General features: G+C 43.1%; 1 protein-coding gene across 3 annotated transcripts in view; it reads right to left on the reverse strand.

The window, feature by feature from the left end:
- CEP83 (centrosomal protein 83) overlaps positions 1 to 22,545 on the reverse strand; it is a 52,131-nt gene that overhangs the window by 16,010 nt on the left and 13,576 nt on the right. For all 3 annotated transcript variants that reach the window (XM_053255791.1, XM_053255793.1, XM_053255790.1), the window contains exons 4-12: positions 19,092 to 19,184; positions 18,764 to 18,895; positions 17,234 to 17,485; positions 15,332 to 15,463; positions 10,627 to 10,741; positions 9,364 to 9,508; positions 8,446 to 8,595; positions 7,219 to 7,294; positions 6,188 to 6,345 (exon numbers count right to left, since the gene is read on the reverse strand). In XM_053255791.1, the coding sequence (XP_053111766.1) occupies positions 6,188 to 6,345; positions 7,219 to 7,294; positions 8,446 to 8,595; positions 9,364 to 9,508; positions 10,627 to 10,741; positions 15,332 to 15,463; positions 17,234 to 17,485; positions 18,764 to 18,895; positions 19,092 to 19,184 (1,253 nt within the window). The remainder of the gene's footprint in view (positions 1 to 6,187; positions 6,346 to 7,218; positions 7,295 to 8,445; positions 8,596 to 9,363; positions 9,509 to 10,626; positions 10,742 to 15,331; positions 15,464 to 17,233; positions 17,486 to 18,763; positions 18,896 to 19,091; positions 19,185 to 22,545) is intronic.

A 22,545-nucleotide genomic window follows, 5' to 3' on the forward strand; every position in this document is an offset into this window, starting at 1 on the left:
GAAATGAGATCCCAAGTGAACCGAAGGAGGCTGCACACCTGAACGCACATAGATGCAGCACTACTGCAGAGGGGAGGACGGAAGGGTCTTATGGATATCGACAGATATCTACCAGATCATCAGTTACAGGTAAGCAACCTGTTTATCTGGTTCGAGATCCATCGATGCCCATTGTAACAACCACATGATCCAAGGGTGGTGGTCCCTGCAACGAGCCCAGTTGCACATCAACTTCGTCGAACTTCTAGCTGTCTTTCAGGCACTACTGGCCTTCTTACCGATCCTTTGCGGCAAATTCATCCAGATTTACCTCGACAACACGACAGCGCAAGCTTATATCAATCGCCAAGGGGGACTGTGTCCCGCAGCCTCTGCGCCCTCAGTGTACAAATGTGGCACTGGTGTATTCAGCACAAGATTTATCCAATAGCCGTACACATAAAGAGCCTGGACAACTCCTTAGCGGACGACCTCAGCCGGGTCTTCCTGCAAGACCGTCAACACGAATGGGAACTCCAGACGTAGGCTCTCACCCCCTTCTTCGACCTGTGTTTGAAACCCACCATAGACCTCTTTGCTTGCTCCGAAAATGCGAAATGCAGCCGCTTCTGCTCGAGGGCGGGTCACGACCCCCAGTCCCTTGGGGATGCTTTTCAATTAGATTGGTCCCTGGAGACTCCTTACATGTTTCCTCCTCTACTGTTAATACCCAGAGTGGTAGCTCACCTACTGTCCAATCCAACCAACTGCATCCTAGTGACTCCTTGATGGCCAAGGCAGTCCTGGTTTCCACAGCTATGCAGACTGGCATGGAACTGCTACAAAGACCTTCCTCACCGGCGAGATCTACTCACTCAAGACGAGGGTCACGTTCTGCATCTAGACGTCTAAACCCTCCGCCTGACCGTGTGGCGGATGCTCTGTTAGATCATATTCTACTCAATCAACGGAAGGAATCCACCCGCCTGAATTATCAGAGCAAATGGTGCCGATTTAAAATCTACGCCCGCTCCAGAGGTTTCCTTCCTAAACATGCTTCAGTCCGGGAGGTTCTTCAATACCTCACCATGCTCAAAATGAAGGGTCTGGCTAATGTATCCTTGAAGGTCCATCTGGCCGCCTTGTCCTCTTACCACCTCGGGTGCGATGGGAGTATGTTATTTTTGCACCCCTTGAGCAAAGCCTTCCTTAAAGGCCTTTCACGAGTTTACCCTCTGATCAAGTCTCCAGTGGAACCATGGAGCCTCTCATTGGTCCTGTCTTCGTTGACCCAGGCTCCCTTTGAACCCATGGCCACCTCCTCACTGAGGCTGGTGTCTTGGAAGACAGCCTTCTTAATTGCCATAACTACTGCCAAACGTGTGAGCGAACTCACAGCCCTCAGGACTGACTCCCCTTATACAGTCTTTTACCCAGATAAAGTCCGCATGCGTCTGGACCCCTCGTTCTTACCTAAAGTAGTGTCCAGATTCCACTGGAATCAGGAGATCATCTTACCTACCTTCTTCAGGAATCCTACTTCTGCACTTGAGCAATCATTGCATACCATGGATGTGCACCGTGCCCTCCTGTACTACATAGACCACACGAAAGTGTTCAGGCTGTCTACCCGCCTCTTTATATCCTATAAGGGACCAACTAAAGGGTCCCCGATCTCTAGACAAAGGATGTCAAGATGGTTGATGGAACTTATTCTGTTTGCTTATCGTCTACAAGGTAAATTTATTGTTGTATTTATTTATTGTTGAATTTCTATACTGCCTTTCATTAAAAACAACCCCAAGGCGGTTTACAAAAGTTAAAAACATACAATAAAAATGACAGTTAATATATTAAGCTAAAAATATAAAACAAATCTAATTTAAAAACTATAAAATACAAGCATAAACCACCTCCAGAAGCCATTAAGGCCCACTCCACCAGGGCTCATGCTTCCTCTGCTGCACACCTTTCAGGGGTATCCTTTGAGGACATCTGTAAAGCTGCTACCTGGTCCTCAGAATCCCCCTTTATAAAGCACTACGTACGCTCTGCTGCGGAGGCTACCTTCAGGAGAAGTGTTTTAAAACAGGTGTTATATTAATCACTACTGCTCCCTCCTCCTACTGGACTGGGCTCCTACTGGGCTCCCCAACCTATCAGGGAGGCGTTGGTTGCCATCCACACCACAGGAGAAGGAGCCTGGAAGGGGACTCCGCTGAGCAAGTTCCTCTGAGTCATCCACCAGGTAAGCGATTGAAAGACTTATGGCGGAAGCAACAAGCACTTGTTCTGGCTGTCCCTGGCAGGGTGGAACATAGACAGGAACCAGAGCTGAAGCTTTCGCATTTTCAGCCGCGCATAATGGATTACTGTGTTGCAGGACGCCATTAGGCCCAGTAAACGCTGTACCGAGCGGGCCAGCTGCAGAGGATGGTGATGGAACTGCGAGATCAAGTCCCAAATACAAACAAACCTGTCCTATGGCAGGAATGCCTTCTGCTGCACTGTATCCAGGATCGCTCCTATGTAGAAAGTCACTGGTTGAGGTTCCAGATGCGACTTTTTCCAATTTATCTCGATACTCAAATCGCGGAGTAAGCTCACTACATATTGGATGTGCGAATGTAACTCGCTTTTGTCCCTGGCAGTCAGGAGCCAGTCTTCCAGTTAAGGATAGACCAAAACCTCCCTGGTTCTCAGATGAGCAATGACCACTGCCATACATTTTGTAAAAACCCTTGGCGCGGTGGACAGTCCGAAGGGCAATACATTGTATTGAAATACTTGGATGCCGACGATGAACCATAGGAACTTGCGATGACAAGGCCTTATATTTATATGAAAATAGGTGTCCTTCAGGTCCAGCATTGCAAGCCACTTTTCCCCTTGGAACAGCGGAAGGATTTGTTGCAATGCCATCATACGGAACTTCTTGATGCAGATGAACTTGTTCAGGTGGCGGAGATCCATAATCGGCCAAATGCCTCCATCCCTCTTGGGGATCTGGAAATTATTATTATTGTTGTTGGTGTTGTTGTTGTTGGTGGTGGTGGTGACAATCCTCAAAGACGCTTCTGAGTATCCTGAGACTTCGTGCGCTGGGATTGAGGAGCCTTCTTCTTTTGGTAGTAAGGATGGCGCTGGTAGGTAGAGTAGAGTTTCCTAAAATCGCGTCTGTCCTGATTCTTATATGAGGAGCAGAACTTGCCATAGTTGCTACGGTAAGTTGCTGATGATGTAAAGGTGGATGGATGTGAGGTGAAGGTCTGCTCCATGGTCGAGTCGGTTGTTTCACTGAAGAGACCGGAGCCATCAAAGGGCAGCCCTTCTATTTTCTTCTCATGTCCAACTGGAGGCCCATGGATCTTAACCAGGCGTGTCTCCTTAACGTAATGGCCACTGTCATAGCCCGTGACTCACTTTCCGCCATATGCTTGGCAATGCTGAGTTGTCTGTGAGTCAGGTCTCCAGAATTCTCTAGGATTTGGCAAAATTTGCTTTTGAAGTCCTCAGATCATTCAGCCATGATACTAGCTGGGTGACTCTGGGACAGTCACTTCTCTCTCAGCCTAACCTACTTCACAGGGTTGTTGTGAGGAGAAACCTAAGTATGTAGTACACCGCTCTGGGCTCCTTGGAGGAAGAGCGGGATATAAATGTTAAAATAAAATAAAAAATAAAAGGAGTGAGTCCAGTTCGCCTTCCAATAGTTCCCAAAAGCCATGCGCATATTTAGCTGTGCAGGACGCGTAATTTGCAACCTTGATAGACAGGCAAGAGGTTGAGTAAACCTTTCTCCCAAGAAGGTCAATTTTTCTACCCTCCTTGTCCAGTGGAACTGTATATCGCTTGCCGGTCTTAGATGCTGTGGCGCAATCAATCACTAGGGGGTTAGGCGCGGGGTGTTTTAAAAGGTAACCATTGTCTTTTTCCTGAACTCTGTAAAGGTTTTCCAACTTCTTTGAGGTTGGAGTGGAGGTATGCAATACCTCCCAAGCGCACTTGGCTGCCCTAATGATGACAGGTAACATAGGCAGAGCCACAGGGGCAGTGGATTGCGATTTCAGCATGAAATTGTACACAGGATCATCAATGGTGGCTAACTGTGACCAGATGTCCAACCCCAAAGCATCAACCATAGCATGAATTTGCTTGTGACAAGCTTTGAGTTCATCATTAGGAGAGTCGTAAGTTACTGGAGCTACATCTGTAGGTGGTTCCACCACTGAGCTATCATCGTCTGGATCAGATTCGAAATCCGAGGATCCGTAATGTTCTGACAGAGAGGGTTGATGGTGGACGGATGTCTTCGGTTGGGCGAGAAGCAGTCTGAGTTGCCAATGTGATCAAAGGGACTGGCACTGATGTCTGTGTAGACTCCGAGCAACAGGGAACCGTGAGGGTCTGGGAAGCCTGTTGGACAACAGCCGGGGTGGAGGTCTGAGTAGCCACTGACCTGACCACAGGGGAGGGCCGAGCCAATGTAAGGGGCCTCCAAGGTCTATCACTCTCATCCCCATATGGGCCAGCAGGAGAAGTGGCACCCAGAGATGGGTGACAGTGCCCACAGGAATGCCAGGGAGTCGGAGGACGAAGATGGCTGGGTGACAGAGGAGCTGCATGTAGCGGCGTAGAGGGCACTCCAGGCTGAGGTGGATCCAGGTCTGTGCATGGAAAACCAGCAAATGTCGAGTGAGTACTCGACATCGAGTCCAACAGTGGAAGGAGGGAACGAGTCGCTGTCAGAAGAGACTCCTCGGCATGGACATTGATGACTTGGAAAGATGGAATAGGCGCTCGATACCGAGGGGTGACCTGAGTCGAGGCTGAAAGGACCGGAGTATGCAGCGCAGATGGAAGATGTACAGTAGTCTGCGGTGTCGAGGGAGAGGCTGAGGCATCGGAGCTGGAAAGAGAGCTCTTGCAGCCGGCATCGAAATGGTTGTCGGTGATGAGGGATGAACGTTCAAAGTCTGGTCGGCATCGAACGTTATCGGCATTGAATGAAGAGCAAAACTCACGGGTTGTTCGGCGTCAATCGCAACAGAGGTCGATATGGTAACCTCATTAGATTCCGAGGGGTCGTTGGCGTCGATAACTATCGATGTCGAGGCGGTAACCGACTGAGGATTCAGCATCGAGAACGCAGCAGAGTCCTTCAACGCCGAAGGCGCAGGAGTCGAAAAAGGGCGCGACAGTGTCGAAGGTCATGCCAAAGAAGGAGACAGCGTACGGTCTCATCCCTCCCAATCCTTTCGATGTTTGGCCCCCCAGTGGAGGGGAAGAGCCATCATGCCGCCGCGTACTTGTCTTACCCCGTTCCTCAGATCGGTGTGTCTTTGAGGAGGAGGAGTTCGAAGAAGAAAAAGACGACCTGTCCGATGTCAAAGGCTTGTTCGATGTCGAGGGTTTTTTGGATGGATCGACACTAGAAGACTTGCGAGAGCTTGATGCCGAAGCGGATTGAGCCGTCTTTTGCACGGGTGAGGGGCGCGCAGCAGACGTCGAAGGGCGAGGTGTGCCTGGCGTTGAAGGGCTCAGTACTTCATCGTAAATCGCCACTTGAAGGTGAAGTGCCCAATTTTTTAAAGTCTGTTTCGAAAAGGACAGACATATTTTACATGAGGAGACGTTATGCTCCTCCCCAAGGCACAGTAGACAAAGGTCATGGAGATCTTTAGATGGCAGTTTCGCTCTGCAACCCTCGCACCATTTAAATGATTTCTTTTCCTCAGCCATAATCGAAGTCAAGCTGTTCCGTGGTCAGAATGTGCCAGAAGGTTTCCAAGCCGGTCTGAGTCAAAGCCAGAGAATCGGCATCAGCCGTTCCGAAATAAGGATCCCACAAAGCCCGATTGCCAGTCCATTGTCAAAACCAGAATAAACAGATGGATGAACGAAAGAACAAGGAACTTTCCGACTAAGAGGCAGCAGACCATAGGTCCGAGTTGCAAGGCAGTCGGAAAAGAACTGAGGGACTTTGCGCCTCAGCCACGCCTTAAATAGCATGCTGCAGTTTGGGGGCGTGGCTTGGGCACTTCAGCTAGCTCAGGCATGGCTACCGCTTGGCTCCTACGCAGGCACAGAACCCCATTCTTATGGGCATCGACAGATCTCGAACCAGATCATAACCATGAGCATGACTCTGTGCTCCTCACAAGAACAGGATATAAATGTAAAAACAAACAGCAGAAGGAAAGCCTACTTCTCTGAATCTAGTTGAGCCCTCTCTGCTTGACTTCTTGCATTCCGACATTCGTGTTTTAATCTGTCCAGCATTTCCTTAAGTTTCTGATTGGAATCCAGCAAGTCATTCTCGGACTGTGAAAGTGAGGCTACTTGGAGCTGCAAATCATGGATGTGCTGCAAAAAGAAATACACATTACCAAAGTAATCCATACAATGTCATTTGTCATAGTTCTAGTGGGAGAGTTAGATTTGTCTCCACACTTACAATTGTGGAAGAGCTACAGAAGGCTTACAGAAGGCTTCAGCAAAGGCTCTTAAACCAGCTCAGCTGACACATTATGAGCAGAGAGATTGCTTTTCATAGGCAGCAATTGCTCAAAAGAAGAAGAAACCCAAACAAAGAAAACAGGGTGTGGAACTGCTATGTGGTTAAGCCTTTGAATGAAAGGAAATAAACTGCACAGCTCTCAACAATTAATTACTTGGTAAAAGGGAATGAAAATATATAAGTTTAACCTTCATGTAAACATAAAAGCAGATTATGATCTCATGAACTAATGGACAGGAGGAAATTTATCTCCCTATTCATAGAGAAATTGATTGCTAGTAGGATCAGGACAGATGAAAGTACAGTACTTCTTTGCTCAGAGCATACACAACTTTTGGAATTCAGTGCCACAGGATGTGGCAATTTTATCACTTTAAATTAGGCGGGTTCATGACAAAAAAGACAATCAACAATAGTAAAATGCTTTGCTTTATTCAGAGGCAGTTTCTCTGCTGGAAACATCTGGCCCTCATGCTTCACTTGTGAGCTACCCAGAAGCATTTGGCTGACCAATGCTGGAAACAACACAGTCCTTGTGATGTCCTGGGAGTTTCAAAAGAGCAGATGGCATTTAAAACTGAAAAGTTTTTGAATGTGAAACACATCAGAAAATAAAATAAAAATCCCCAACATCTGCCGGTTTCTAAATCAGCTGCTACTGAACTAAAACAGAATGATTTACCATGATAAGATGAAGGACTATGACCTCAGACACCTACCTGCTTTAGTTTAGAATTTTCGCTTTTTTCTTTTTCTAGCTCCTCAGAATTAGTAACTTGCTGTTGAAGCTTTACCCTACAGATGAATACAATGAACAATTCTTAATTTTGTTTTTAAATAAATCTATTCTAGATTGATATCTTCAAACTGATACAGAGAGAAAAATTGCATCTGTGTGTGTGGTGGGAGGTGGAATCCAGAACACTGAAAGAAAGCACTGACCAGTATTAAATCCTCCACTATGGATTAAATCCAAGACTGATTCAGCAGGAGATTCTGCACAGAATTCACCAGAATCCTGTGGAATGTCTGGATTGCTACTGATGTCCCTTGGAGGTGTAAGACCCTCTTTTGAACACAGAAGCCTGAATGTTAAGTGAGTGAACTGGCAGCTAAGGTATAAGTTGCATATAAATGCAATGCATATATAAGCCAATACATGAAAGAAAGGTATAAAGAAACATGGGGACATTTTGTAGAGACAGAAACAGCATAAAAAGTATATAATACTGACATCTAAATTGTTTGTTTTCCACATTTTTCTTTTCCTCTCTCCCCTTCTTTCTTTTCCTTCTCCTAGTTTTTTCTCTTGCTGTGCATGTGGAAGCATGAATGGTTATGTGTGGCTGAATGTACGAACAGTTCACAAAAAGGTCCATAATCCTTAACAGAAAGGATCCTTTACAGATAGTTGAAATGGTAAAGACAATATTGAAAGGAAGGGGAATTATGCTGAGGAATTGTGGGAATGAAAAAACATGTAGAGTATTGGAAGTCCTTTTAAGTAAGTGCTTACATGTTTGTAAAATTAAAATAAAATCCAATACAGTCATTTAGAATACTGTGAAGGAACTGTTGTTAATAAATGATAGAGCTTCATCACCTGAAGTTTTAGTTTCCTTTACTGATGCAAATCTTGTGAGCAGCCTTGTGAGCAGCCTTGTGAGCAAATCTTGTGAGCAGCCTTGGAAGTTTTAAGAAGAAATTGAGACAATATGCTTGAACTGGCAGGGAGGAGTTGCAAAAGAATGGCCTTCAATTAAATATGTATTGCTAGAAATTCATTTCTGAAGGAAAGGGGGAAACATATTCTGTCAAACTTATACACAAACAGCAAAGCGCTGAGGTCTGTGTTCATATTCTAGGCAGGTTTGTGCAGCAAGAAAAGCACTTTCTGCTAAAACATTAAATGCTCGAATTCTAAACACAAAATCACTACACATTACCTAAGATTCTGGATTTCCCTTCTGCCGGACTCTTCTGCCAGTTGCATACCAGATAACTTCTCTTCATATCGATCCTTTTCCAATTGCCTCTGAGCATCTTGCTCCATTTTGTTTTTCTCCAATTCAGCTAATTTGGTCTCAAGTTCTAACCTAAAACAGTATCCAATACTTAATATCTGTGAAGTGGAAGATTTTTATCTAAATAATAATTATTATTTATTATTATTATTTTTACATTTATATCCCGCTCTTCCTCCAAGGAGCCCAGAGCGGTGTACTACATACTTGAGTTTCTCTTTCACAACAACCCTGTGAAGTAGGTTAGGCTGAGAGAGACGTGACTGGCCCAGAGTCACCCAGCTAGTTTTCATGGCTGAATGGGGATTTGAACTCGGGTCTCCCCGGTCCTAGTCCTGCACTCTAACCACTACACTACGCTGGCTAAATAACCAAAAGCCCAGCCCCCGCACCAAGTACCGATGCCACAACAAAAAGAATGCTTTCTATTACTATCTTGTGATGGTAGTAGAATGTCACTTCTACTGGTATAGTCCCAGTGTTCTGTGATCTGTGCAGAAATTGTGCCATATCCCTTCCACAGATGGCATGGCCAGGAAAAAACTAACACAAGAGTTTCCTTGGATAAAGAAAGAATAATTTCAGGGCATGGGAAAATAAACAAGATACCTATAAAGCACTTTGTAGACTGAAAAGTGCTGTAAGAAAAGATCAGTAGCAATTTTACAGCTGGGACAGAATGCACAGCTGACATGCACAAGGCCTAAACTGCTTTGGGAACTTTCTAGTAGAAAAGTGGTATTTAAAAAGTCTTATGCACACAGTATATATTCATAAAGAGGGAGATCATTAACAGGTTTTAGCCCCTTGAAAGCTGGACAAGAAAATGAAAGATCATACTTTTCCTCCTGTAAGGTAACACATTTCTGGAAGCCTTCTTCTTTTGCAGCTTGTACTTTGCGTACTAACTCACGATCCTTTTCTGCTGATAGCCCTTTGTGCCGCTCAAGTGTCATCTTAAGAATTTCATTATCTGAGCGTAACCCTGTTTTTATAAATTTAAGAAGTTACTAATCAGCATTCCTAATATCTAATATTTAAAGTACCAATCACCACAAGGCAAAGGCTGATACACAGGAAACGGTTGCTCACTCTCCTGCTCTACCTTCCTTTGGACAAACTTCAGGACAATTAAACTAATCCAGAGTAAGCAAGGTCCAGAAAAAATTAAGAACCTTCAAGTCATACTGGTTCTAGTGGGAAAATGAAGACTCTTGAACTCTCCCTAGTGGAAATAAATGAAATGTAGAAGTACTTAATTTTGGCTGGAATGTGCCCCATATGCACTTAGAGGGTTAATGGGCACCATTTATACCAGGATTAGTGAAAGTCTACAAGTATAAGTGATGCTTGCAAAACTGCAATTCTCATTTATGGGAGGGCATCCGCAAAGCAATCTTATGATGAAAACTTCTATCTGGGAATAATTCCTCAAATACATTTATGCTCACCCCACTCCCCAATAAAATTGCTGCAATATGCCTCAAGTTATAGAGAAAGACCACATGAGATATTTAAAATAATTCACAGCGCTCCTTGAATTCTGGAATTACAGCTGACTAGATCCATAATTACCAGGCTGACATGTTATACTGATTCATGTGAGCACAGACCTGGAGACAGTGACTAACATCCTAACAAAGCTCTGCAAGATGTGCCGGTGATGTGGATGGGAGGGCAAATTTCCATGATTTCCCATTCCCCAGCATTCTTCTATGTCACCCAAAAATATATCCCTAAGGGCTGGGTGATCCTCAGGGACCTATTTTCAAGTGATACAGAGAGCTTCTGGGGAAAGGAGAGGTCATCAAAATCCCCTGTGCACAAGTGCTGGTGCTGAGTTACTCAACCCTGACTGCAATGTCAAAGCATCAAGATGTCAGCTGATGGGGGTTACTTGATAGGCCCAAATGTTTTAATCCTTAACACCAACCTTTATTGATTTTGAACTGTTAAAATGAAAAGATTCCTAGTGAAATAATGGACACAATTATTTCCCCTGCCACACATAGTTACAGCACAGCAGCATTTGCTGAATTGTATTCATTGTTCCATGTTTATAGTCAATGACTATAACAAATCACTGAAGTAATAAAGTTTTACCATCCATTTCACTTTGAATCTTGTTTCTTTCTCTTTCTATCTCACTCTTAGCTCTTGCTGCTTCCAGCTTGATGTTTGTTATTTCTAACTTGTGTGAATGCTTAAGTTCTTTGACCTATAGAAAAGAAACTGTTATCAGTTTTTGGTTTTTATCATATCAGTTCTTACAAAGGAACATTGGATTTGCAGTGAAGACTCTTTCTGTTCAGAAGAGTATGACAGCATAAGACAGGCAACATCTCTTCTGGAAGCAGGACTTTCAGAGGCTCTCTCTCTCCTTGGGGAGGAGAACTGGTCTTGAGGTAGCGAGCATGAATTGTCCCGCCCCCTTTGCTAAGCAAAGTCTGTAATAGTTTGCATTTGGATGGGCAACTACATGTGAGCACTGTCTGCTGTAAGATATTTCCCCTAGTGGACTGAGCTGTAGCTCAGTGGTAGAGCATCTGCTTGCATGGAGAAAGACCGAGGTTCACTCCCTGACATCTGGAGGTCGGACTGGGAGGGACTCCTGCCTGAAACCTTGGAGAGCTGCTGCCAGTCAGTAGACAGTACAGAGCAAGATTGACCAATGGTCTGACTTGGTGTAAGTCAGCTTCCTATTTTCCTATGATCCTGTTCTCCTAGGAGGAGTTTCCCCGTGAAGGAAGGTGATGTTGCTGAAGTGGTTTTGAAAACTGTGGTTAGCCTTTTCTTTTTGTGTTTCCCTTCCCTCTTGGGCATGCTGTCTCCCAGTCCTTGAAAAACCACCCACCTAAAGCATGTGTAGATATAAAGACTGTCCTTCTACAACTGAAGGGGGATATGATGGCTCAAGTTCCCAGGAGTGAGAGAGCTTAATCTTGTAAGAAGCACTGGCAGCAGGAAATCCAATGGACACAGAGGGCTGCTACCTAAGCAAGTGTGGAAGATGGCAAAGATGCCTTTAGGTATTTTGAGACCAACAGCCTCTGTCAACTTCACCTTTGTCAACTTCTCCCATGCACAGTAGTCTCTTCCTGCATCAGGGAGCCTACAAATTCAGTGTAATTAGTAGATGAGAACTGTCCTTGCAAGTTCCCAGGGGTTTTAGTGGCTACAGTAGGTGGGATATTTTGTTGAGTTCCAACATGCTCTCCCTGCATTGCTGGCTGACCATAATACACACACAACTACGAAAAATCCATACACACACTTCATCAAACTAGCTAGTGAGGTTAGCTAGTGCGATTAGATGTGGTCAGCAAACAATGGAGGGGAAGCTTGTTGGAACTCAACACAAGGCCCCACATGTCTCAGAGGCTTGCTGATCAAAAGAAGAGCAAGAAGACTTGCTTGTTTAGAAGAGGCGGGGCAAGATTGAAAAAGCATCTTCCAAAGACAAAGCCTCTGAAAGCCCTGCTTCCAGAAGACAATTGGAGAGGTTATCTATTTCAAGATGCCCTCCTTCTATGAATGAGAATATATGCTTCTTAAATAAACATTAAAATAATGTGGCAAGCCACGTATATGCTAAATATGAGGTGAACCACATATGTGCTTGCTTTCTCACTTAAAAACCTCACAGTAGTTCTCTGAGGACACAGTGCATTCCATAGCAGAGCTCTAGTGATAATGAAAGTTCCTTGCAAGGGCTTCCATTGCTGCTGTCAGGAGTCAACAGAGGGTCACAAATCAGAGACTTGAGGGTGTCAGGCTGCATGCCATCAGTGATTTCTGGTTAAAAGCAAGACATTGGAGATAATTGGCAGCAAGACCAGCAATAACTGCCCATGGGGAATTCATCTGACCCCCAATAAAATCCTTCAGTTCAGACTCATCAGTGGTATGGAGCAACAAGGGGCTTCTGCTGCCCCTTCTGCCTTGTAATAAGCCATCTTGACCTCATGTCTGCATGATCATCCCCCAACTTGACAGGAGTTGGGTGAGTTGCTCAGTCAGTGGGTCAGTCTCTCTATTTTCTCTCAGCTTCTCTTCTAATATAAAAACTATGGGAGCAATACTCCCACTGATGCGCATTGCTAGGACATGCCCCCAGCCCATTCCAATAAATCAAGTTGTGCTGTACACATTTCTTAGGATGCAAAACTATTAAACTGGGTAATCACAAAGCAAATAATACACAAGAGCATTCCAAAAAGATCAGCACATCAGAAGTCTAAACTTTTTACAGTATCCAATGAACACAAACAAGACACACAGACACACCCAGTTGGGCAATTCATTCTTCTCACTTTGTTTATGCATTTTGCAAGGCAACTGGCAACAACATAAGTCTTCAAGCTAAAGTCTTAAAAACAACATTAAATCCTTAGCTCAGTATTATGATCCTTAGCTCAGTATTATGGTTTTTGCTGCTATGATTTTAAGTTTTAATTTAATTTTTTAAATTAAAATTTGAAATTAAAACTTAAATTAATTTTTATTTTTAATTTTAATCTGGTGGTGTTTTTTAAAAATTTTAATTGTTTTATTATGTGTTTTTGATTTTAATGTAAACTGCCAGAGCCACTTTAGGGAGGATAGTATATAAACTGAATAAATAAATTTTTAAAATGGTGCATCTCTTTATGTCACTCTGTGAGCATTGCACATAACCCTCTGGAAAATAAATTGTAACATGCTTCCCTACAAAATGCAACAGAATCTAAAGCTAAATGCATACGACTGACTGCCACAACACTACAAGTTGTTCAACTAAAAATCAAAACACTAAAGTTCAAGTGTTTCTAGTACAGTAATTAAAGAGTCGGTGAAAATTAATTAACTAGAGAAAAGCTCTTATAATCCATTTTCAATGTCAAACATAATCACCTGTTAATCTGTGGAAGCTACAAAAGGTTAAGAATGGCACAGTAGTTGATTGAATAACTATAATGTGAATTTCTTTTTTTGTTTTTTTTGTTTAAATGGCCCTTTAAAGGGGATGGGGTAGTTTCCCATGAACCTGAAGGCAGCTGTGCAACTCCATTGTACAGTTTCTCATGAAACTGAAGGCCAGAAACTTTAGGACCAACAAAAGGAAATACTTGTTCACACAGCATAATTAATCAATCTATGGAATTCTCTCATGGAGGGCAGGTATATCAATAGCTACTAGTTTGGTGACTATAGGTCACCTCAGAGACAAGATGTCTCTGAATACCAGTTACAGAGGAGAGGGCATGCCCTCACTTCTTGCCTGTGAGCTTCTCGGAGGCATCTGGTGGGATACTGTGGGAAACAGGATACATTACTACTCCAGGATACATTACTACTCTACTGGACTTGATAGGCCTTGGGCCTGATCCAGCAGCGCTCTTCTTATGTTCTAAGCAGCACAGTGTAACTTTAAAAAATCATGGATGCATTGCAAGGCTTGAACATAATCCATCAAACTTGGTGATCATCAATGCTTCTTCCATAAAAGACACTTAAAACAATTTCTATATAATTATCAGTCCATGATTGTGTGATCAAAAACATCTTTAGTGTCATTTTCTGTAAATGGACATATTGGCTCTGACTTGCTCACAAAGGGCCAGTCACTTCTCACAGAGGCCAACCTGTTCACTCTCAAAAGAGCACTCAAACAGCAAACAGCATTCTATATGAAAGGCACAGGAAGGATGGGGAACTTTCTACTTTTCACAAGTATTTTTCCTTCTCCAGGACTCTCCCCCAACAAGAGTCTCACATGGTCCATGGTTTGCCAACTCCTAATTTATATTCCTTATTTTATCTATTTTTGTACTTGTTAAGAATGCTACAATGAGAACTACTCCTCACTGGAGACAATCCAGTACTATTTCATGCTGGAAAAAGCTGCCTGAATGTATATATTCATCATATGATTGTTACAAATAGTTTTTTTGTTAGTCAAGATGATATCCATTATTATATTTTTTCCTATACTTTCAATAATTTTTTTTAATGAAACAGGACTATACTGTATATGGGCTCCAACAGTCTCTTATAGATTCTGTCAGGTAACATTCCAATATCATAAGAAGATGGATGCATGGTTTCTTTGTACAAATATCTGGTTTCTTTGTACAAATTACTGTTACAGAGTGAAGGCCATTACTGAAAAAATGTGGTTACAGTTTATCATTTGTACATTCTTACAGTTCTTTTCTGCAGCTATCCAGCTTTCACTCTGTGCAGAGTTCTCTCTACTGTTAAAGATTTTAGGCTCAATCCTGAAATTACCATGAAAGAAATTAACCTAACTTTAAAAAATGTTTCGAACTGAAGAATATTCTTTTGTTCCTATGTTCTCACATGACTGAATGTTCCCCATGCATGCACTGTCCACACTGCAAACTAGCATATCAGAAAAAAAGGCTAGTTTTCTATGTGGAGGGAATATTTTTATGGAAGAGTTTTCAAGTGTGTGAGTTCCCACTTGCTATCTGAAGTAATACAGCCTAGACACAGTTTACTACGTCATTAATAACTAGGCTAGACTGACCAATGGTCTGCCTTAGCCTAAGACAGCTTCCTGTAACAATAAGTGCTATTAAATAAGACTTGTGGATGTCGTTATTGCTTTAGAAAATAGCTCCAAAGAGCAAAATGCTAGGGATCTTTTTGTACCAACAGAAAAATCTAAGGACAGTAAAATATTGCTTTTCAAACTGTGAAAAAAAGGGGGGAAACAAAAACAAAAAAGTCTTCAAAGAGACATGCAGGGATGTTTCCTGCAACATTTCTGAAAATATGGTCCAGGCACCATAAAGGTACTTACTTTTGTAGTCAAGGAATTGATTTCTCGTTCAGTTTTATGTCCTTTGCCAATTAACAGTGCATTTTGCTCATTGCTCATCTGCAGTTCTTTTTCAACGCGCTCAAGCTGCAGTTTAACAGACTGTTTTTCTGCCTTAAAATTAAGAAAATGGAAGCTTAAGTTGCTTTAGGGAACAGACTCTTGTAGCACAATCTTATTTCTGTTTAAACAAACTTAAGTTCCATCAAAGTCAACTGAATTTGCTCAGGATTGCAACATTAATATGTTTGGGGCTTCAAATCTATTTGAAGTATAGAACATAAAATTACACATTAACACATTTTGGACTGTAATCTGCTTTGGATAAGAGCCTACCCACTATTTGGGGAGGGTAAAACTAGTAGATTTTAGGCACTAGATTAGAAATAATATAAATGGCTGATATCCAGCATGACCCTCAGAGACATATTTTCAGGAGGCACAGTGAGCTTCAGAGGGAAGGCAAGAATCATGAAAATCACTTTTCCCCCATAGTACCAGTACAACTTTAGTTCAGCCATTAATAACAGATCATTATGCAGAATATTAAATATAATTTAGGATTAGAATCAACAGGTAGCTTCCAAATTTGGCACAGCCACATACTATTGTCAGAAGGATACGTCTGTCAAAGGGCCCTTGCATGAACGCAACCATCCTTCTGCTCACGGAATGAGCTGCTGTGAATGGCATGCCACTATGTCAAAGGGCTGGATGCTGCCCAACAAGCATAATTATTATTAGTTCTAGAGAGAAGCTTGCTTACTAGAGAAGCAAAGCTACAATGACTCTCTCTCTTCTCCCCCACCACACACACCTGCTTTAAATTATTTATAAAAACTTCTTGCCAACAAAATTTTGTAGTTTATACTGATTATCTACCAATATCACAACTCAAAAGTTCTTAAAAACACATATACATTTCTAGTACAGGTTGAGTATCGCTTATCCAGACTGCTTGGGACCATCAGTGTTCCGGATTTTGGACTTTTCCGGATTTTGAAATTGTCCATATAAAGTACACTGAGGCAGAATTCTCGCAAGAGTCTGTGCAAGAGTCCAGTGTCAAAAAACTATGGCAGTGGCGAGGAGGCGGCAGCAAGGAGGTGGGCGAGCTGAGGAGGGTAGCAGAGGAGGCGGGAGGCGCCAGTGGCGACAGGGAGGTAGGCGAGCGGAGGAGGCTAGCAGAGGCGGCGCCGGTGGCGGTGGCTGGGCGGCAGTGAGATGGCCTGGCCCTGGCCCTGAGGAAGGTGGCTTGACCACATTTTTAAAGTGAGATGAGGTGTTGTTTGTTTGTTTGTTTTACGGAGTGGTGTCTGGATTTTGGAGCATTCCGGATTTTTGATGTCCAGATAAGGAATACTCAACCTGTATGACTTTAGTCTTTTTCGCATGTTAAGTTCAGTGCTTGTACAATCTGTGTACGTACAATATTCATGTGTAATGTTCAACACATACAATAGTGCACTTCCTATCTGCACCCTACATTTGAGGTGGCCTCTATTCAGGTTCACTTTAAAGTGTACATATAAACAGTTATTTACACAAAAACATGTATGTGTATATAGATAACTGTAGGCATGTATAACATAATGAATGAATATGACTTTTGTGAGGAAGTTGTCTGCTGTTTGAAGGTGGGTGAGATTGAGTCTGATAAGAAAGAGATAGTCAAGTATGAACCAATTCTTTGATGGTTTGATGTCAGTTGGGTCTAGGGCCAGATCTCTCTCTCACTTACTCACTCACTCACACACACACCATAGCAAAAGCATAGTCCCTTTTCATGCCGTGCAAGGCTATAAACTGCCCTGGACCAAATTGGGAGGGGCGGTATAAAAATTCAATAAATAAATAATAAAATAAATAATTAGAATTTCTTACCTCCAGGGATCTCATTGTAGCCTGCATCTCGGCTAACTGCCGCAGCTGTATTCTTTGCACATTTTCTGCTTGCATTCCAGAATTCTCTCTCTGGGCTCTTAATTCTGCCACTTCCGCTTCAAAGCCCTTTAATTTCTGGAGTAGCTGGGTTTTTTCCCTTTGCAATGTTTCCACACGCTTGTTATCTCTTATAGGATCAATACTAAGCATCTGGTTATGCAATTCTTCTTTATCTTTATTCACTCTTGCTATCTATTAATAGTTGGACAGAAAACATACATTCATTCATTCATTTATTTCGCACCGTATGGGCCCAGTCCACCTCAAATGTCAGATACAGTGCTCATGTGTGGATGAATCCCATAGGGCTCAAAAGCCCTGTCTCCCTGGTTACATATATGTGCAGGCAACGTAGGGATCAGTGCAAAGAATGGGAGGTTCCACTTCCATATCCATACCTGGCATAAACATTAGTTGTGTTCCAAATGCACAAAGATATGTAAGTTGCACACAGGTCTCCCATTCCCTTCAGTGATACCATATGCAGAATCTGTGTGCACAGATGCAAGAGAGAGAGAATGGGAATCCTCCATGCACAAGCACCGGATCAGACTGGATCAGGTCCTATATATTTATATACACATTTTAAATTGTTAAGCTAAACTAATGAAATAATACATTGAAAAACTGAGAAATATTGGCCAAGTGCATTAATTATTATTATTATTATTATTATTACATTTATATCCCGCTCTTCCTCCAAGGAGCCCAGAGCGGTGTACTACATACTTAAGTTTCTCTTTCACATCGACCCTGTGAAGTAGGCTAGGCTGAGAGAGAAGTGACTGGCCCAGAGTCACCCAGCTAGTATCATGGCTGAATGGGGATTTGAACTCAGGTCTCCCCAGTCCTAGTCCAGCACTCTAACCACTACACCACGCTGGCTCTCTTTGTGCATTAATGATCTCTGTTGTAAATGTAGTAAGATGGAATACATTGATATAATTAGCACAGTGAACGGATTCAGACATCACACAGAGCCAAGATTAAACCCCAGGTTTGAAGTCTAGTACAGATTGTGGTTTATTTCAAGCATATTGGTTAGAATAGGCCATGATAGAGCAGTTTTGACATCATGAGCAATCCTGGCTCCACCTGGCCACAGCCTCCACCTGCTGTTCAAGCAGGAGCCATGAGTCCAGGAGGACCCCCAGATCACAAACCGTCTCTCACAAGGGAAGCGCAACCCCACCAAGAGATAAACTCGCACACGGCAATTGGCCAGATCGCAAACTGAACAAGAGCAACTCGGTCATGAAGGGATTAAGCCTGAGCTTGGCCCATCCAGGTCCTGACAGCCTCTAGGCACTGAGCCAGCACATGAACAGCATCATCTGTTTGCCCAGGCATAGAGATATAAAGCTGAGTGTCATCTGCATATTGATGAAAACATACCCCAAGCCAACGGATGAGCATGCTCCATTTTCCCTCCCAGATTTGTGTTGTTTCTAGTAGTGCAGTGTTCCTTACCTCAGATTCATATTTTAACTTTTGCTCTTCTAAAATGCGGGCCTGCTCTTCTTTCTGATGCCCAATCTCCGATTTGAGGAAAGTATGCTCATAACGAAGTTTGTTGTATTCAGTTCTATATTTTTCTACTTCCTAAATTAAAAATAAATAAATCTGTGATTGAAGTGAATCAAAGTTAAATGAAGAACAGAAACTCATGCTCCCAAACAGCAGCCTAAAATGCTGTTACCCTTTTGTACCACAATTCTACTTTCAAGAAAAGGCTGGGTGAGCATCTGTCTTTTCCAAAAAAAGAAAAAGAAAAAAGAGAGTCCATGTTCATACTTACGTTGTCCAGCTTCTGAAAACGCTCTCTCATGGGTGCTTCTGATTCATGTTGTATTTGGGCTTTCAGAAGTTCCAGCTTCTGTGGAGTTATTACCTACATGTCAGCAGAAAACAGACACACAAAAGAAGTAATCAAATAACAGTTGTATCATGGAATACATTGGAAAATAAGTGACATTTCTCTATATGCAGTACATATATTCTGCTACCATTTAAAAATGTGGAGTGTCTGCAAATATATTAAATGAGGAAATTAACCATTTGAGTACACCCAGAGATGAGAATTTGCTCATTAAGTAATTCTTCCCCTGGGTCAGGGAGCCTCTGTTCTGAGATCTGATGCCAATGATGTCCTCATGGAGTTTACTGCTTTTTCTCTCCAATTTTTTCTCAGTAATGGGTACATCTAACCCCCTGTTATGCTGCATATGCTGTTATATCCCTAAACTACTGGAACTGGCAACAAAGTTGGATCATGGCTGTTATCCAAGAAAGTTCTCCTCAATGGGCAACTGCCAAACTGATTCAAGCCAGAGTTGCCTAAGGGGTATACTCATGGGTCAAATGGGCCGTAAGCCAGAATTTGGCTTTATAAAAGCCAAATCTGGCCACCTAGATTCAAGCAAAGGAAACTAATTATTAAGATTCTTGCCACAGACAAAGGCTGATCTTAAGAATAGATGAACAATTGTTCAGGAACTATTTGGTGGCATAATACAAATTTAGAATTGCTCTCAAATTCATAACGGAGAAGTGTTTTAAGCTGGGTAACATAGGAAGCTACCTTATACAGTCAGACTATTGGTCCATCTGACTGAGTATTGTCTACACTGACTTTTAGCAGCAATCCAAGGTTTCAGGAAGGAGTCTTTCCTATACCTGGAGATGCCAGGGATTGAACCTGGAACCTTCTGCATACAAGCAGATGTTCTACCACTGAGCTATGACCCCATCCCCGAAGGGGAATATCTTACAGCATTTGGTGCTCACATGTAGTCACCCACTCACATTCAAAACAAGGTAAGCCCTGCTTAGCAAAGGGGACAATTCATGTCTATTACTGCAAGACCGGCTCTCCACCCCCAAAGATTTACAGAGGTGATGCTACACAATAATTAATTTAAATAGTTATTAGAGAAGCAGAGACTGTAGCAACCTGAAATATTTCTTACAGGTTTGCTTTTCAAATAGGCTGCTACAACTATTTTCCTCCACTTCAGAGAAAGAGGTCTGTTATCAATATAGTTATAAGACTGCATGCTACAAGAGGTAGTATTTCAGGGGTCATACAACTGTTTGGTAGATTCTCTCTTTTTCTTCACATTTCACTAGTTGAGAAATACAGACTAAGCTGGACAAAATCTCACAGGCCAGATGCTCCCTTTAGGCCACTAGTAAAAGTTCTGTGCAGGCTGGGATGCACAGAACCATGAAACTAGTTCTCCTGAGATTGTATTTCTCAACTAGTAAAGTGTGAAGAAAAAGAAAATGTACCAAATTATTCCTGGAATCCTGGGAGTACTTCTGAATTCACCCCTCTCCCTGGTTTCTCAGGTTGAGGCGGTGGCCAGGGGTGCTTTCTATCAGCTCCAGCTGATACGCCAGCTACGCCTGTTTCTCGAGATCAACGACCTCAGAACAGAGGTACCTCTGTTGGTAACCTCCAGACTGGACTTCTGTAATGCGCTCTACGTGGGGCTGCCTTTGTATGTAGTCCGGAAACTTCAGTTGGTTCAGAATGCGGCATCCAGGTAGGTCTCTGAGTTATCTCGGAGAGATCACATTACTCCTTTACCGATGGTGCTACACTGGCTGCCAATAGGCTTCTGGACAAAATACAAAGTGCTAGTTATGACTTATAAAGCCCTAAACGGCTTAGGCCCTGGGTATTTACAGTAAGAGAGCGTCTTCTTCACTATGAGCCCCCACTGCCCACTGAGGTCATCTGAGGAGGTTCAGCTCCAGTTACTTCAACTCATTTGGTGGCTACACAGAGACGGGCCTTCTCAGTTGCTGCCCCAAGATTGTGGAATGTGCTCCCGGTTGAGATACAATCCTCCCCATCTCTGGCAATTTTAAAAAAACACCTGAAAACCCATCTTTTCGCCCAAGCTTTCTCCGCTTCTTAAAATTGTCGGTTTTAATTTTATGGTTGTTTTTTAACTATTGATTTGTTTTAACTTTTATATGTGTTTTAATTGTTTTATGTTAACCGCCCAGAGACTAAACTTTGGGCGGTATATAAGTTTTAAAAATAAATAAATAAATAAAATAAGCACAGCATCTTCTGACTTTAGATCCTCATTCCCTGCACTGGGGGAAAATAGTTGCAGCAAGCTATTAAAAAGCAGGGTCAGATGACTGGTATCCTAGGGTGCTAAAATAACTTGCTGATGTATTATCAGAATGTCTACCATCTCTGAGAAATTCTGGAGAACAGGTGAGGTACCACAAGACTGGAAATCAGGGATGTGCACAAAGCATTTCATGCATCATGGGGGTGGCAGAAAACAGGTGCTTTAAGAGGAAGGCAGGACTTACCTGCCCCTCCATTGTTGCTGCTCCACTGCACCATGGCACTATCCATATAAAACAGCCACACTGCAGCTGCTTCCTGCTTGGGAACAAAGAAATTCCCTGTTCTCAAACAGGAAACAGCCACAGTGTGGTTTTTCAGAACAGACAGCGAGGCTGTTTAATATGGACAACGTTCCAGTGGGGCAGCAGAGGAGTGACGGAGGGGCAGGTAAGGCCTGCCTTCCTCCTTTTAAAATGTCACAATACTCAAATGGTGGGGTAGGGAGGTTCCAAGAAATTGCAGTCTGATCTATCTGACTTTGATAGCAGAGAAGATACTACAAGAGATTATGACCTTAGTTGCCAGAAGCCTTGCAGGGAGGAGGAGGCTTTAACATCTGCTTCCCAGAGATAGCTGCTGCCCAGTGGTGAGAGCCTGTGTGGTTTCTGTCTGCAGCTTGCCAGCCTGTGTGCCCCCTAATGTGTGGGGCAGGGCTGTGGCTGCTGCCCTGTAAGCGAGTCTGTGTGGGATCAGTGACAGACGGAGTGAGTCAGCAGTTCTTGGGGATCAGCTGCTTAGATTAGCCATCTCTCTGGGCTTATAAAAGGGCTTTCTTTCTGCCTAGATTAGCCCATCTTTCTGGGCTGCCCTGTGGCAGCAGGCCTGCCACCAGCGGGCTCACCACCGAAGAGGCAACACCAAAGCCCCTGTGGGGGAGCCACTTCGGGGGGCAACGAGGAAGAGGGCAAGGTGGTATTTTTTGGCTTCTGTTGTTTTTGGGTCCTGGGTTTTTCAGATGTGTCTTGTTTCTCTGGGGATGGGGAGATAGGGGGTGTGTCCACTGACTGTGGGGTGGCTATTCCAGTGGTGGTGGGGAATAGAAGAAGTAAAGTTGGCAGGTCAGCACGTCATTACAGGAGAAGGAAAGTCAGAAATC

Source organism: Hemicordylus capensis, chromosome 5 (assembly GCF_027244095.1).
Source record: "Hemicordylus capensis ecotype Gifberg chromosome 5, rHemCap1.1.pri, whole genome shotgun sequence".
Classification (NCBI taxonomy): Eukaryota; Metazoa; Chordata; class Lepidosauria; order Squamata; family Cordylidae; genus Hemicordylus; species Hemicordylus capensis.